This window comes from Pavona decussata, unplaced genomic scaffold (genome assembly GCF_977016875.1).
Source record: "Pavona decussata unplaced genomic scaffold, jaPavDecu1.1 SCAFFOLD_59, whole genome shotgun sequence".
Lineage (NCBI taxonomy): Eukaryota > Metazoa > Cnidaria > Anthozoa > Scleractinia > Agariciidae > Pavona > Pavona decussata.
In genome coordinates, this window is record NW_028145481.1 from 301,813 (window position 1) to 318,787 (window position 16,975).

General features: G+C 36.8%; 1 protein-coding gene across 3 annotated transcripts; it reads left to right on the plus strand.

The window, feature by feature from the left end:
- Positions 1 to 1,174: 1,174 nt before the first annotated feature.
- On the plus strand, positions 1,175 to 16,968 carry LOC146479272 (calmodulin-like). Of its 3 annotated transcripts, none has more exons than XM_085110909.1 (5): positions 1,175 to 1,366; positions 10,893 to 10,920; positions 13,803 to 13,946; positions 14,532 to 14,774; positions 15,747 to 16,968. In XM_085110909.1, exons 1-5 carry the CDS (start codon positions 1,364 to 1,366, stop codon positions 15,776 to 15,778), a joined length of 450 nt encoding a protein of 149 aa, XP_084967035.1. In that variant the 5' UTR covers positions 1,175 to 1,363; the 3' UTR covers positions 15,779 to 16,968. The 3 variants fall into 3 exon arrangements, with proteins under 3 accessions (XP_084967035.1, XP_084967034.1, XP_084967033.1); XM_085110908.1 differs by lacking the exon at positions 1,175 to 1,366 and adding an exon at positions 2,612 to 2,777; XM_085110907.1 differs by lacking the exon at positions 1,175 to 1,366 and adding an exon at positions 9,918 to 10,605.
- Positions 16,969 to 16,975: the final 7 nt, after the last annotated feature.

The following is a 16,975-nucleotide window of genomic DNA, read 5'->3' on the forward strand; positions in this document are numbered from 1 at the left end:
GTTTGAGGTGTCTTTACCATCAGGGACTAGCTTTCCATTTATAGTTGCTTCTCTTGCAGAAGCCGTACTACCGGTAGTACTTTTGACTAAAGTATCTTGTTTGTCCGCTGGACTGAACGACCTCTCGTATGGATGGCCTAATTTCCCTAGTCGCGCTTCAAATATAAACTCTATTGTTACATCTAATTGACGAATTACTCAATTATTGCTCTCGGAGCAAGATGGAGGGCACTTATATTGGCATCACACTGAGTGGGCATGATTAACGCTAATTGAGGCAAATATACCGTGCGGTGTTGGCAAACAACGGAAGAAACCTGATCAGGGTCAGGCTATTGATAAGAACATGTTACGCAATGTCGCATTTCAAATCAGTTTAACTCTTTACTTCATCGCATATTTTGGCATCACACTGAGTGATTAACGCTAATCGAGACAAATATACTTCGTGGTCATAAATGAGAATAACTGAAAAATAGAATCACAATAGAATAAATAATTAACGAAGAAACGATTCGATTTAATTTTAATAGTGTTTGTGGTTTCTGAAGGTGATAATTTGTGGTATCTAATGTTGAAAAAATCTGTTCGTACAAAATCCTCTGTTTACAACTGGATTGTGATTTCAAATCAGAATCAAACGATGAATATTGCGTCGTATCAAAGAAAAACGATGACAACATAGTACTCTAAAACTAGAAAATAAGATTAGCATAAACATAATCAAATTTTAAAAGCATTTTAACACAAAGGAGCCCATTAGATACAATCAACAGCAAATCTTGAGCCTCATGTTGAGTTTAGATATTGACACAAAAACGTTACAGCACTTAAAAATTCTTGGCTTATTTGAAATTCATATTTTCTTTTTTTTACACTGAAAACGCCTGCCTTATTTGAGTTTCCGCTGTCTTAGATGTCATTTGCAGGCAAGCAATGAGTGTTGCTAATACAGCCTCATAAAATAAAACTTTTTTTCTTTTTCCATTGAGCCGGTTCAGATCACTGATAACAGTGTATTCAATCGGGAAATCGCTAGTATCTTAAACTACTCAGACGTCGGTTCTGAACGAGAATTCAAAATATAAATTATGAAATTTTAATCGTAATGAAATAAGAAATAACTCCCTACTGCCGCGATTGGTCACAAGAAAACTATTGTTTCCAGAGAATAGGATTTATGTACACAGACAGCGCGAGTAATCGAATAAACGGTGTTACACCGCAAGCATTGACGTTATCGGAAAGCGTTAAATATCTGGTGCAACCGAAATATATTTTTTTCATGCTGATCGTCTAGCGAAAACACATCGACGAAACAGCCAGGGATTTTTTCTTCGGGGAATTTCAGGCAATTGTCACGATGGTAAGTTGTGATTGAATATTACTGAGAGCGGGATGTACGTTGGCGGTAGGTTTTCCGTGTTTAATTTAGCACTGCACTGCAGATTATAGAAAAGGCTGGCGGCATTTTTATTAACAATTAACATGAGCAGAAAAACCAAACTTACAGAATTAGCGATTTTTTTTATATGACAAATCAATACTGTTTCATCTGTTGTTTTGGTGCAGACTTCTTTATCATATGTAGCTTTTGTGATCGGCGAAATATTCAGAAAAATAGCGAAATTTAAAGAGAGCTCTCGGGCTGTTTCACTTCGGCTGTTTCCAGCTTTTTATTAAATATGGAGATTGCACACTCAACTTCAATTTCTCCTGTCGGAAGTCAATGTACATACTCTGGAGATATGAATATTCATTTTTAATTTGGAAGAAATATTCACTTGGAGCCCCAGCCGGATACAGACCTCGAAGTCGGTGAATTACATGATGTGGGCAACATCTAATTTAACGCGCTTTGAGAAAAGTGAAATCATTAATGCCTAGCTTCGGTAGTTTCCGAATTAAAGCTTAAAGTATCTGTGACGTTAATCATCGGTCCTTAAAACAGTAGGTAAAAGTGATTTCCCTGAATATTTACAGTTGTAAAGCTCCCACAGAGGATTGTCCGAATTTATGAGCCGGAAATATTATTTGAGTATTAAAATTCAAAGCGGACTAATTTCCCTTTAAACGCGCTTCCCAGAGCTTGCTGGCAAAAGCAAGATATTTAATTTGCAGGACTGTAAAGAATAATTGCGCCGCCTGCGGTGTCATCCTCATTTTGTAACAATAAACAGGACGATGTTGTGTCCGTCAAAGATTGAATTGATTTGAAAATGCACTGATCTATCCTGTGAGCATTTTATACAACAAATATTGACCAGAACACGAATGGCTCTTAGCTTCTGATGTCACAAAACCCTTTTTATGTTCAATTGACAGACGCAATAAATTTGACAAGAGCTACCTAACAGAAATCAAACAATATCGCAGGCAAATATAACGATTTAAATCCATGAAATCTTTGCTTTTTCTCGGCGAAAGAGCGAAAATGGCATTCAACGGATAGAAATTTAGTTACGTCGTTGTTTTTTTCTGTTAGTGATGATTTTATTCGACTGGTTACGATTTCGCATCAACTGACTGTTCTAAGTAAATTGATATCCATTTATTTACATTTTGCGGCTGTTTTTTTAAAAGAAAAGGTACTAAAAATATTCAGGAATTAATTAAGTTTACATCTTTTAAAAATCGGAGTAGGCATTTAGCGTGTTTCTCCTCAAACCTCGGTTCTCGACAGCTTTTCCGCCTTGGTATATTTTACAGCATCGACGTTATGTCGCGAAAACATGTCTACTAAAAGACGAGAGAGGCTGGAAATCGAAAAACTCGAGGTACAATTTGAATTCATTGTTTTTCAGTACGTAATGTGAGTTTCGTAAAAAAAAAACTGTCGATCTGTAAAATTTAAATGACCTGAAAGTGCTTCTGTGATCGACAGAAAACTGATTTAAAGTGTAAACCATTTATAGGAAAGGAAATATCTTAAATTGAAAACAGAAAATTTCAGCTTCTACGAATGGGAAGAGAATTTCAGTTCAGTCCAGTGTAGAGCTCTTGCATGGAAATATTTTAGCATATTATAAATTTTCTTGAACTGTCGTTTCGTATCGCCTCCAGTGCTAATGGCAAGCCGCAGAGGTGGATGATTCTCGGTTTTTTAAACCAATCCTATCTGTTTGGATTCACAAAAATTCAATGGTAAAATTACGTCCGTAATTGCTTCGTCGTGATTGAAAGCTTAGGCTAACTTATTTGCGAGCACTTGAGTGGTGGGAATTGTACAAAAACAAAGCCGGCTAATGTTTCCTGGTCGACATGAAAGGTTTTACGAGAAGAACCGAAACGACTACGTACAGTTAATTCAAAATTATTTTGAATATATTTACTGAAAAGTAAATTAAATTTGAGTTTCGAAAACAAACAACATTATTTTTTCAAATGCCTGAAAGGGAAACCTGGAATAAATAATAAAAAACACAAAAATGAAACAGTAATCAAATTTCAAAAATCGACAAAGAAAAACACAAGTTAAATGGCACGGATTGGCGATTCCTGTACTCGAAATGAAATGCGTTTATTCTAGGGAGCTCGCAGCCGACAAAATCAAACAAGGCAACCTAATTTTCATTGAAAAACAAACAGCATGAAATGAAAGTACTTTTCGTGAATAGTGTTCATTAAAATAGCCACACGTCCGTGTTTCATGATCTTTCATCCACGGAATCAAAATTCAGAATCAGATTACGTGCGCGTATGTTTACCCTATCTGGGACGAAAAAGATTTGAAAATAAATGGTCTATAGCTTGCTTTTGTTCTCTTAAATTTGGAGTTATTTTGTAACCGACAAAATTGAACTATTGTTAAGTTCACGCATTTACAGTTAACAGTGGATTTCCATCTTAAAATTAAAACTGCGAGAAAACTCATCTTGATAAGCCAAGTTTTAAAATCTCTTTAAGTGCAATTTTAAATCTGTACTTGTGTTTATTCTAGGTGATTAACTTCTACACCAACAATATTCAGCTTATTAGCAAGTTGGTGATTTCCAATTAGTTTTGCCCTGTGCATATTAAAGCATCATTTTTCAGCGGAAATACATTAACTATTCATGAAGTTTTTTCCGTACAGAGGTAAAATGACTAGTGCGGATAATGTTTGAAGCTAAAACTTTCTTCCAGATGATGTACAGAGAGCAAATTGAAGCTTAAAACATAGAATCTTGAAAACTTCAGCTACATAAAGAGCATAATTCTTCCACCAGATTTGGCTCAAGAGAAAACTTGTCTTTTTCCCTTTTTTTTTTTGTTTCGCTTCCACTTATTTAAGCGAACGTTTTCCAAATCGGTGTGTTCTCTTTGCACAGATTGTTCAAACCTTGGTGTTGGTTTGGTTTTTTAAAAAGACCTGTTTTTCTAACTTCCTTAACATGTGCCATCAAAAAGTGCAAATCTTTGATTTTGTTTTTAAACATCTTCATTTTTAAGAGCGATTGTGGGTTCATCGTTTTCTTGGAAACTATTTTCCTCTGTTATCTTAACGCGTGGACGGAACTTCCAAAACAGAGATAAAAAATATCAATTTCTCAATTTTTAATAAAACATAGTAATCGAAATGGTATTCGAACTTATGGTTGTCTTTCGGAAAAGTTATTTCCCCTAACAGCCGTTTCTTCGCGTTGCTTTGCGTTAATAGACTGCTGAAAATCTTGATGTGCTTGCCGCAAAGCAACACAGCACCATAAAAAGTCAACCTCATGGCGGTCAAATGGTTAAGCATGCGCGCAACTTAGCAATGTCCAGTCACCTTCCAGTTCGAGGCGCTTGGAGTGAAGGCTGCATCGATTTTTGAATCAAATATCCTTGACAATCAGACTATACATTATTAGTTCTGGAAATCTGACTTTTCGCCGTCATGTAAACAAATAATTGAAATGAAAAAGGCAAAACAAGCAGATAACAGAATACACAGAGGCCATTCAACATTGAATCATGATAGTCAGTACTTCCATCGCGCCTTAAAAATATACTTTATACTGTAAAAACAGTATAAACATGAAAGTAAAATCTGCACAACAATCCAACACATTAAATGCCAATTTAAAAAGATAAGCTTTAAGAGAGGATTTCAAATGTTCGAGGGTTCCTCGCTCAGTACGTATTGTGACCGAAACGCCATTCCACAATCAAGGAACCGCGCCAAAAACGATCAGGACTGTTGTGAACATGCAACCAAGTTAGCGACAACAGAGTAAGTTAGAAAAGTATTACGTAACACTAAAAAAGAAGATTTTATTGCCTCTCGTTTAACTTACTGATTCCTCTGTCATCTGAATACAGTTGAAAGGTTGCATTAGAGTTTATAACCGGCTTTTACTGGAAATTCTGGAGTTTTGAATCCTTGTGGAAACAATTCATACGAGATTCATTACGTAACACTAGAAAGATGGTTTTATGGCCTCTCTTTATGACTTACTGACTGATTCCTCTGTCATCTGAGTACAGTTGACAGCTGGTCGCATTATAGTTTATACCTGGCTTTTACTGGAAATTCTGGAGTTTTGAATCCTTGTGGGAACAATTCATACAAGATTCATTACGTAACACTAAAGACGATTTTATGGCCTCTCTTTGTGACTTACTGACTGATTCCTCTGCCATCTGAATACACTTGACAGCTCGTCACATTATAGTTTATACCTGGCTTTTACTGGAAATTCTGAAGTTTTGAATCCTTTTGGGGACAATTCATACGAGATTCATTACGTAACACAAGAAAGACGATTTTATGACCTCTCTTTGTGGCTTACTGACTGATTCCTCTGTCATCTGAGTACAGTTGACAGCTGGTCGCATTATAGTTTATACCTGGCTTTTAATGGAAAAAAAAAAAAAAGTTTATGCCCCCATCTTGAAGAATTAAGAGCGGCGGTCAGAAAATATCAAGCATTTGGTGGCAGAACTCGAGAAATCAATTTCGCTCATTTTCTGGCTACAAAAAGCCTTTAAGTAGAGAACAAATTTGCCGCCTTCAGTTTTCTCTAGGAGCGCTTAACGTTCTAGAAAACTGAGATAAACAAATTTGACCCGCGAGGATCCCGAAAGTACCCGCACGGCGGTGTGAAATTAATATTCTGAACTGACTCTTCATCTGGAAGGAAAGAAGATCCATGGTATTTTTATACTCGGTATTGACAGAGGAAGCACCACACGTTTATAGCAAAGTTTGAACTAGACTTAACCATTATTAATAAAAGCAAACAGACCTTAGGAAAATGTCCCTTTTCTAAACAGGAAAAATCCCGCAAAAACCGATAAATTTTAAAGATAGTTTTTGCTATGTGGTATAAGGCCGATTTTTCTTAAACTTTGCCTTTTAAGTAATGTAACGTTGTTCTTGATAATGTATTAAAGTCAGCCTGGGTTTTGAATTAAGCACTTCACACGACCGTTTTGAAGTCACCATAATTCGTTTAAAATTCCGACAACGGCTAAATAAACAACCGTTGCTGCGTTACCGTGACAATAAACAGACTCATTTTACATATACCAAAAAAGCGTAATGAAAACGAATTTCTTTTAATCTTTAATTACAATAAGGAAAAGTCCGGTCTGGGAACCGATTTTTCTCATTTGCGTTGTGAGATTTTTGCTTATAAAACCATATCTAGTAAGGAGCAGTAAGCGTCTCGATGTCCATTTCTTGAGTTCGCTCAGGTGTCAGATTGCCAATGAAACCGCATCAAAGGGAAATCTGTGGTGTTGAAGTTCTCCCCTATGACTATGGTAAAATGCTCGCTGAAATAAAAATTGGAGACCGGTCAAACTTTCCTATTCTGTTTTTAATTCGCTAAATAGTTAGGGCTGCGTTTTACAAATTCCGAAATCACCAATAATCAGTGAATATTAATAATATCACGCATTGGTGTTTACCAAAGTAAATTGAATTAGTAAATTAAATGTAAGATAAATTCAATTACGGAAACTGGAAAATTTGTCTCTTTAAATTTGGTTTGATATTCTTGTGCTGTCATGGAAGCATGGAGGTGGTCTTTTAGCTCCTTGGTCGGAGGTCCTTGCTCTTACGACCCCAGAGACAGGAGCAGATCAACTGAAGTAAACTAGTGCAAAAGGAACATCGCCGGTCACAAGTCTTCCTTGTCAATAGCCGATGTAGAAACCGAAATTGAACTTATTCTGACAAGAATGTTTATCTCCTTCACCACGAATGTTTATCTCCTTCACCTTTCGGAATTGACGATTTGTCTTCGACACCGTTCGTCTCTGGGCATTGGCTGGCGTCGAGGTCAGTTCAAATAAGTGTCAAATTTCTCCGCCGGTATCAAGCCATGACAGCCAGGCGCAAAAAGTCGCAAAACTAGAACGAGGACTTGGAAAAAATTCGTGCCATTTGCTATGGAAGAAACTAGGACTGTTTATCCCAGTTGGTTCAGGTATGCGTTTACATAATTTCCATTACCTTTTATGTATAATAAACGGTAAAAACGTCTGATGTAACACTTTACTTTTTTGCACATTCGGTCTTTTCCAGTACAAAATATTAGTATTCAGATGTATTTTCAGTTCATCAGATGCGGAGAAAGCCGTTAATTAGAATAAACGTGAAGTTTTCAGTGTTATTTATTTATTTATTTATTATTTTTATTTTTCTGTGCTTGGAACCCTAGTCCTAGTGCTACTGACTGTGGTGGACAACTTTTTGTTCACTACCTCGTAAAAAGGTCCTTCTCTTGAGGAAAGTAAGACATCATAGTTACAGCTTTTCAGGCTTGTGTAACGCCCATGCTAAAGACTTATTATCCCTATTAAAGGAAAGTATTGAAAACTTTTCAATTGAAGGAAAAGAAGCCTGGTCCCAGCTCTTAAAAGTGTGAAGTTTGTGTCTTCACCACGCCCTAATGCTACGATTTTTAGGTGTGCATGCACCTTCCTTTAATCTTTAGAACAAGGGAAGCAGCTTATGACGGTCTAAGTGAAATGAAAAAGCTGAAATTAAAAGAAATAAGGTTATGTATTTAATTAAGCCACCCCCACCCCCCTTCCCCCTCTATCTTAGGGAGAAGTAAAATTTCGCTCTACACTTCAATCAGTGATTGTAGGTTTTTAGGTCTGTTCCTCTGGTGTATCTTTCGCATTGACGGTTTTTGTTGCTGGTCGCTACGAAAAAGAAAATCCAATAAAGAACTACGGGTACTAGTCATTTGCGCAAAAGTTGTCACAAAGAGTTCGTTTTTCCAGATAAGCAGCTGGTATATAAAGCCATACTGTTAAACGCGTCCGTAACAAGGGGAGGGGCAGGGGGGGGGGGGACTCAAGCCCCGACCCCCCCCCCCAGAATTTTAAGAAGCGTAAAAAAACAATGTGTCAAAAAATAAATAATTAAAAAACAGTCATAATGTACAACAATCAATCTGGAATTCTGACGCTGCAAGTGCCTTTTCACAACCCTTCATAAATTGTTTATTATGTACCTGACAGTTTCCTCCGCTAACATTTGGCTTTTATACAACAGCAGCAAAGGTTGTCCTTCCTTGTGAATCGGAAATAAGAACCAAAATCCTCATGACCGATTTGTGTTTGTTAGTAGGGAGTTAAAGATAACATGACGGTGATGGTAGCGAATTCGAAAACATAAAGAGAATTCGCGTTCTTTTAAACTTCATCGCGATAATTCCATTTTTTTTTTATTTCAGGCAAATCTTCCTGCGGACGGATTCTTACTGCCTGATTCCAAGTTCACTGGAAAAAGAGAAAGGGAAATTTGTCGTCGTCTTTTTACGTCCTCCTTTAAACGTGAACAAGTTTGGCAATTTCACGTGGTAGTCCGTACAGTGACGGCAAAGGGTCGAAAAGAAATTTAATATACCAAAAAGTGTGATGCAAGTGCAAAGTTATTGTTTTGCTTACTATATCTGCCCCTTTTTTGATGTTTCCAATTTGCTTTCCCCATCTCAGTTGTTTTAGCCTGACTACGGGCCTGTTAAAGCAATTCTTCCCACCCCCGCCCCTACTGCCATATCTCAGTGACGATCTAACGAATTTGCATATTTGCTGTCACGCAACATTGTTAGACATGTCTGAATCTTTTCGATTTCTTCTCTTCCCGTCGATAATGGTTAAAAGGAAGCGAGGGGAAAACAGAAATCTTTCTGATAAAGCAAGATAGGAGCATTATTGAAGGCCTTGAAGCTGTAATTAGCAGTTTGCCCGTCGCGTCGGTTTGTTTTCACTGGCAGTCATTTGGCCGCCAAACGATGTCGTGGTCGAAATAAGCCAACTTTAACGACCTTTTGTGAAAATCTCAATGGAGAACCCAGCCTGATATTTAGGTATGAAGTACATCAAGGCAATTGTTACTGAAAGCCAAAGTGTGAGAATATTTCGAGTTATACCACATACTGAAATGTGTGCTTGACCTTTGGCACTACATTGCAGAGTAAACCAGCTGTAAAAATATGCCGCTGGTTTTAAATTGTTTAAATTTGCCAGATATCATAACAAACACAAATTCATCGGTTATCATATCAGAAAGAGATTGTCCTTCGATATAAGAAATCCAGATTTTCGCACGCTTCTTCTAGAACAAACGCGGAGACAATTAAAAGTGGCGATTTTCCGGTTTTAAATTCAATCATTTTTCAGTTCGCAAGGCTTCGATCGATTTTCCTGATTTTCTCAAAACGCAAATGTTTCTGGCCAATTTAAGCCACACCATGATTCTTACTTTAGTAAAACCTTATTATGGACAAAAGATGAAAGAAATCGACTCTGCTAAGTTTCGCCAGAAAATTCAGATTTTGCTCGATTTTTCCTGACCGCCGCTCTTAAGTTAATAATCGTTTGCAGGTCGCATGGCTTATGATTCTGAAGGTTAGCTAATAGCTGACACCACTTGGAAAGTCAAGTCAACTTTTAACGATGCAGCTTTCGTAGTAGTTTTAGTTTGAACAGTCTCCCTTCAATATTTCATGATCATTCACAGCTCAGAATGAAAAGTTTGCTCTTTTTCGGTTTATCCAAAACCATTGTTTAACATTTTATGAATATACCATAAAACGACTGACTTAGAAAGTTAGCATTATTTTGTTTCATCAAAGTAGCGCAGGAAACTATTGCTCAACTCACCTTTTAGTAGAAAGGTCACGTGAGTCCGACTGAGTTTGCGTTCGGTCAGTGAGCTTATTCCGGAATAAGAATAAGCGGAATAGCTGTTTAATTTCTCTTTTTAAGAAATTTGGGAGGCCAATTCTGCAAACTATCGCTGACACATGAGAATTTTAAAATTCTTAAAAGAGCCGTCTCGTACTCCAATAACTCCTAAAACCTTTTACTGATGAGGGATTTCGTGTCATCGTTGTATGAATTTCTATTCCGGAATAAGGTCAATCGAACGCAACCTGAAAGTGAGCCATCTGCTGTTTTACAAGTACAAAACAACCAGTCTATAAATAGGTTACTTAAAATGCACCAGGCATAGGTTTCTAGCAATCACTTCCTTTGGCATTCGACAACTGATCAGTGACAGCGGAGAAGAACGCGCAATACAACAGTCTGGCCGCTTGATTAAAACTTATATTTGCGATGCACGCAAATAGATTGAGAAATTGTCACCACGAATCGGACTCCAATATGGATATTGAGGTAATGTTGCGAAAAATAAAAGTTGTAAGAAGGCTTGGACGATGTTCTCAAATGAAATGCAATGTAATTTAGGTGAATTTTGTAAGGGGAATGGTATGTTACATATTATATTAATTAGCAGTACAATACATTCTATAAATCGGATAGAACTAGATTTCTTTGATTTAGAAATAAACCATTCATGACCCCATTAAGATGATTTTTCAAATGTGTAACTCCTTTGGCGTTATTTTAGAATCTTGATTTGCGTTGAAGTAATGGAGGCTCTGTTTTTCCCTTTTTCACAGGACAAACTCACAGAGGAACAGATTGAAGGTATTGTTCAACTCCGTCTTAACTGCTTAAACCTTTGCCATGTTTATTAAAAACGACTGAAAAAACAAACAAACGAAAAACAACATAGATCGTCATCTAAAAAGCGGCACACTTGACTTAAATGTACAGCTGAAAAGGTTTTATACTTTGAGATTACATCCACAGACTCAAAAGCAGCAACCACGTTCTACAATATTAATTGATTCTGATTGGTTTTAATTCGGAATTTCATCCTGGCAATGAAGCCGAGTTTCTAAACATGTCAACTCTTTGTCTGTAAATTTGTACAATTGCCCGAAGCTGTAATAAAAAGTGCCTGGAAAGGGAAACAGAAACCTTTTAATGAATCGTGACCGTGAAATAAATTTCATTAATAAGAAAAAAAAAAAAAAACCCGATCAAGATCGAAATGTTTTCAAGTTCTGTCGTCGACTTGATTCATTGTCTAAAAATGCTTCCTTTAAGTAATGTGAAAGTTTAAACTACACGAACGGATGCAGTATAAGGAATAATATAACTAATAAATGTCCACACATAAAATTTCCGTCATAACATCTGCACATCCACTTATTACAGGAGTCGCTTTCGACAAACTAGAATTTAAAATAGTACGGATAATTTATCGTGAAAACTTTTAGTCAATTTTAAAAGGTATTGAGTGTCGCGAACATTTGACGAAGGAGCAGAGAGCATTATTTATCGTTAAAAAACTGCTGAAAATATTCGTTATTGTAAGACATTTTGTAATAACGATTGCGGCATTTTGTAATAACGTGAAAATTGGGCAATGAATGGTGCAGCATTTTGTAATAAATCCATGCAACCTACGCATTTTGTAATATTTGTAAGTATACGCAAATTTTAATAACGTCTGCTCCAAACTGTAATGAGGTGTTGTGAAAGATTGTTTTGTGAGAAGTTAATTTGCATGACATTTCCTCCTCCTCCTTCTCCTCATCATCATAAAAAAATATTCTTCAAGTTTTCCGAAACTTTGAAATTTTCCGTAGCTAAAGAAGTAACTCGACGAGGAGCTGAAACTGGGATCGGAATAGCCATTTGGGGAAAAGAATAAGGAAGCTGTATCTGGCAATGAAGATCCAGTGCACTTTAAACCTGAATAGAACATAATAGGGGAAATAAACATAAAAAAGGCCTTGATTAGAGCGATAATGAATAACCTTTATGATGAAGATTGTAGTTTTAATACAGCCACAGGCTACTGCACCCTGGGGTCCGCGGCCCATGGCCCACGCCTAATTTAAAACCCGCCATATTGAATATCGATAAACCCTGGGATCGAAGTCGAGTACCAAAGGATACTTTTTTTGCTGCCTGTATATCAGGAAATTGCAAAACAATACGTGGCATTAACTGTACAAACATTTTTTTTTAACATTTTAAATATTCATTTCATACTAACAATCAACAGTCATGAAGATCAGCGGTGTCGGTTACCGACATTTAAACAACATTTGAAATAACTCATTACAACTGATAGGCCATTTCCGAGTTGCTGTGAACCTCACTATAAAAGCGAGGCTAAGTGCAAAACTTTTCATATGAAACTTAGTTTTGTTTGCATATGAATGAAAACTAATTTTCATAACAAAAACTTTAAAACTTTGCACTAAGCCTCGCTTTCATAATGAGGTTCAAAGCAACTCGGAAATGGTCTATTTGTGTCAGACGTTGTTACAATTTGCGTATATACTTACAAATCGGGTTGAAAAATGCTGCATCCCTTATTACACAATGTGCACATTATTACAAATTATTAGAAAATGCCGCAGAGCCCCCGTTACTTTCGGATTTAGCAGGCCAGTGGGGCTGCTACTTTCGGATGGTTAAAAATCGTTTGTAATTTATTAAAGGGTCATTCCGTTTACGATGTTATTTATTCTCTCCACATGAACAAAGCAAACAATAACAAAAAAGGGCCCAAATTCGTACTGTATAGCGCAAATAATCTTCATATGATATGCTGCAACTAATTACTGTATCATTTGACTCCGCTGACACATACAGCTTTTAAATGATAGTTTCCAGTAGGATTCAGCTAAGTTTGCAACAAAATCACAAATGATTCTGCACGTTGTTTAGTCTTTCGTTCAGGCTGTTCCATCGGCATAATTACGTTTGAGAGCAGAGAGTTTCTCTTTCAGTGGCCGCTCAACGTTATCTAATGCAATGTTGATACAAATTGAACGGTAATTACGATCGACGGCACGAGCCTATTGGTGATTTTCACCGCTGTAAGAAAGAAGAGACATTTTTCGTGTTCCAGTTACTTATGCTACGCGAAATACTTTGACCGCATTGTAAGTCGATCGAAATTGACACAATTTATTCGTAGGATGGTGTTATAGAGTCAAAAAGTACTACTTGGAACGATACAATGTGGCATTTTTTTGTCGTTGAGTTGTTATTCATCGAAGGGCCGCTACTTTCGAGTGGGCAGTTACTTTCGGAGTCTGTTTTTGAGGAGGCCTGGGAGGGGTTGAGCAAATATCAAAACCAAAATCGTGCAAAGCTTTTGCAGAAGAAAGCCTTCACATCGTAACAAAGGAAACAAATGTTTTGCAACACAAGGAAAGAAATTTGAGACAAATCTTTTAGTCACAGAAAAATCTGGCGGAAAAATTACCGAGCCTGCTCCCTCCCCCTCCCGGTCCCCTCCCCGCCTCTGAAATATATGGTCCGTCTCTCTGAGGATTAAAATTTAACGAAGTCTGTTTCTCTTGGTTTAAAAGGTTTCCTTTGCTAAGTAAAATGCCAGTTCAGTTAAACGAGGACAGGAATGTTTTCAAGAAATCTTCAAACGGAAGTAAAGGCCTGAATTAATTTGATCTTTTTATACTTATTCTGTTTACTTCCAACAGAATATCGCGATGCGTTCAAGTTTTTTGACAAAGATGGCAACGGGTTTATAACAACCCGCGAGTTGGGTGCCATAATGAGGTCACTGGGGCAAAATCCCACGGAAATTGAACTACAAGATATGGTCAATGAAGTGGATTATGATGGTAAAAATGAATATATGTCTGACAGCAATGTCATATTCTGAAATTGAACCACCTTACACATCACAGTAAACACAGTCCTGCTCAGTAGCTTTTATTTGAGGGGCTAGAATTTCATCGCGGATGCCGACAGGGTGAAAAGATAGAACTAGCTCTAACATAATAAAGAGCATTATAAATTATAGATTTGAATCGTCGCTAGCTCAGCTCTAGGATATTTCCGGCATCTACAGGACCACCACGTGCATCAGGATTTTATCTACAGACTCAAATGTTAGTACGAAAAAATAGGGAATAGCAAACAAATTACCACAAGTACAACTTACTGCTCAGTAGCTTTCATTTGAATGGTATTACCAAGGAATTTTAGGTCGCGTATAAGCGGTATAGCTGTTAGATTTCTCTATTAAGTACATTTGGGAAGACGTTTCTGCACACCCTTATTTTAGAGCCACTTAAGCATTAAATCACAGGAAAGTACTTCTCAACATCTCTCATGTACATGATAGCAACAATGCAGTAGTTCAGTAGCTTGACCTCTTGACTTTTTTCACTGAAAAGTTAAATACTTACTTTCATCTCACACAGGGAACGGTGTGGTGGATTTTGGTGAATTTGTGAACATGATGATAAATCAGAACAATAATACACTTGATCAGGAAGAACTCTTGGAGGCTTTCAGAACGTTTGATGGCGACGACAAAGGTTACATATTCTCCAACGAAATTCGATATGTGATGCGTCACATGGGAGAAAGCATTCCAGAACAAGACATCAACGAAATTTTACAGGATCATCAAGAAAGCAGAAAGAGAAAGATAACATTTGAAGGTGAGAACGCTAGTTTAATGGCCTTAGCTCCCACGAGTCTCCTGTAGCTCAGTGGTAGAGCATCCGAACTAGTAATCGGAAGGTCTTAGGTTCGACTCCTGATAGGAGTACTCGGATTTTTTTACCGAGTTTGCCGGTGTCATTTAGTGATTAATACATCATTCGCTTTTGGTTTAGTTCGCCATTTCATGCGCAGGTTTTCACATTGTACCACAAGGTCGAAACGAGCTTGTGAACTTTATGATGCTTATCATATTCTCAGTGAGTTTTGCTCCACCTCCTCTCCTCCTCCGGTATTTCCTTCGTTTTCAATGGATAGATGGATGGATGGATAGCCTTTATTTAAACACGCTAAGTCTTACAAGTAAAGCTAAAAAGCTTGTTGGGCCGTGTATAAGGTAAAGAAAGACTTACTAATAACAGCGTAACAATGCCTAGAACAAGTTAAATACTACTGACCTAATATATACAGTGTATACATGTAAAAACTTTCAAATATAAATGAAATTGTCATCTCGATGTCTCGCTGTTGAGGCGGAAACTAAATTAAATTTAAAATCATGAAAATGGTAGGATGAATCATTCTAATGCACCTAAAAGATCCATGCATACGCAGCTTCACGAACGACTTAATCAAAATCAAGAGTAAGGCCATACCAAAAACAGTCTTGGCTCTAATTGGCTACACATTTTTACATCCTTTCAACTTCTTTGGTCAGTTGCATAATTAAACAGTTCATTCCAATAGATCATTTCCCAGTTGCTTTGAGCCTCATTACGAAAGCGAGGCTAAGTGCAAAACTTTTCAACTGACAATTAGTTTTGTTTGCATATGAATGAAAACTTAGTTTGATAATAAAAACTTTGCACGGAGCCTCGCTTTCATAGGTGTAATTACAATCTTAGGGAGTAATAATGATGAGAAAAGTAAAAAGCGAAATAATGTTCTGTTTTTTCCTTCTTTTCTTACAGAATTTGTTAAACTTGTCAAACCGGAAGTTTAAAGCTTGCATCTACATTCTCACACTGCATGGATTTACCTTCATGATCGCCCGGAGACGTTATTAAAACAAAGTGACACATTTCTACAAATGTCGCAAAGGCTCATTAGTACCTGAGCACCGGCCTTTGTGACAACACCATGGATACTCCCACGAATTCGCCGATAATTTTTATATAAGGAAGTTTACGCAATCGCTATTGAGACTTCGGTTAGTTGAAATTAATTTTGTTTTATTTTATATTGTTGCATGTTGTAAGTTACCTGGGAACTAGGGTTAGTTTTCGCGTATTGCTACATGAAGACTTTCCGATTAAAAACACACATGGCGACCAACTAACGCGATCTTTCGACGAAACTATTCAAAGTTGCATTTGTAAATTATGTGTTGAAAGTAAATGCCAATGAGGTTTTTCCTGATCAAGAAAATTTTTCTAGTTGTACAAGAAGTCCCGTATAAAGCATGTTGGAAAACCACGACAGATGTCAAGTGTGTAGCATAATTGAACCTCGTGCTTAGTAGCATTTTTTGCGTAAACTTTCTCAAGTCTGAATGGTCGTGCACGTAACTGAACAAGCAATAATTTCAGGTGAAGGTTTAGCGATTCGGGGAAAAGAAACCGGCTTCCACGTATTCATAGAAAGTCTCTCCTTTGGTTTCCAAAATATCCACTCATTTCTCAGTCTGTAAAACACTTTTCTTCATACTGAAACAAAAATAACAAAACTTATTAATGTATAAGTAAATATATAATACTGTTTGTGGGATCAATTGTTACAATATTATCGTAAAACTGTAAAAATGGGCGAAGCACTTTTAGAGGTAAGAAAGTGGTCATGTGTTGACTTGTGTTTCTCTTTTTGACGAGAGGAAATATAATAACACTGCATATTGTATAAAACATTAATCATCATTATTTTTTATTTAAAGCCGGTAACAAGTGAAAATATTTTTATAATATAATTCCGCTTAAGGTTAATTTGTCTCTATTTCGTTTAATCTTTCAAATTAAATCAAGGAGAAATTAATGTTAGGCCACATAAATGTTGCTTTCATTCGGATTGGTATTTTGTTGACCTGATGGGGTCCTTGATAGGAAAGAAAGACAAAGATTGCATCTGTTTGTTATCTGTAAGTTTGGAAATAAATACCCCACCAAGCCAGACAGATCATTAAAGAGATGAAAATTCGTATCTGTTG

Bases quoted from the DNA above. Each gene is read 5' to 3' on its own strand.
- LOC146479272 (XM_085110907.1), top strand. From the start codon at position 10,546: ATGCACGCAAATAGATTGAGAAATTGTCACCACGAATCGGACTCCAAT. The intron at 10,606-10,892 runs GTAATGTTGCGA...CCTTTTTCACAG, and splicing joins ACTCCAATATGGATATTGAG to GACAAACTCACAGAGGAACA. The intron at 10,921-13,802 runs GTATTGTTCAAC...TACTTCCAACAG, and splicing joins CACAGAGGAACAGATTGAAG to AATATCGCGATGCGTTCAAG.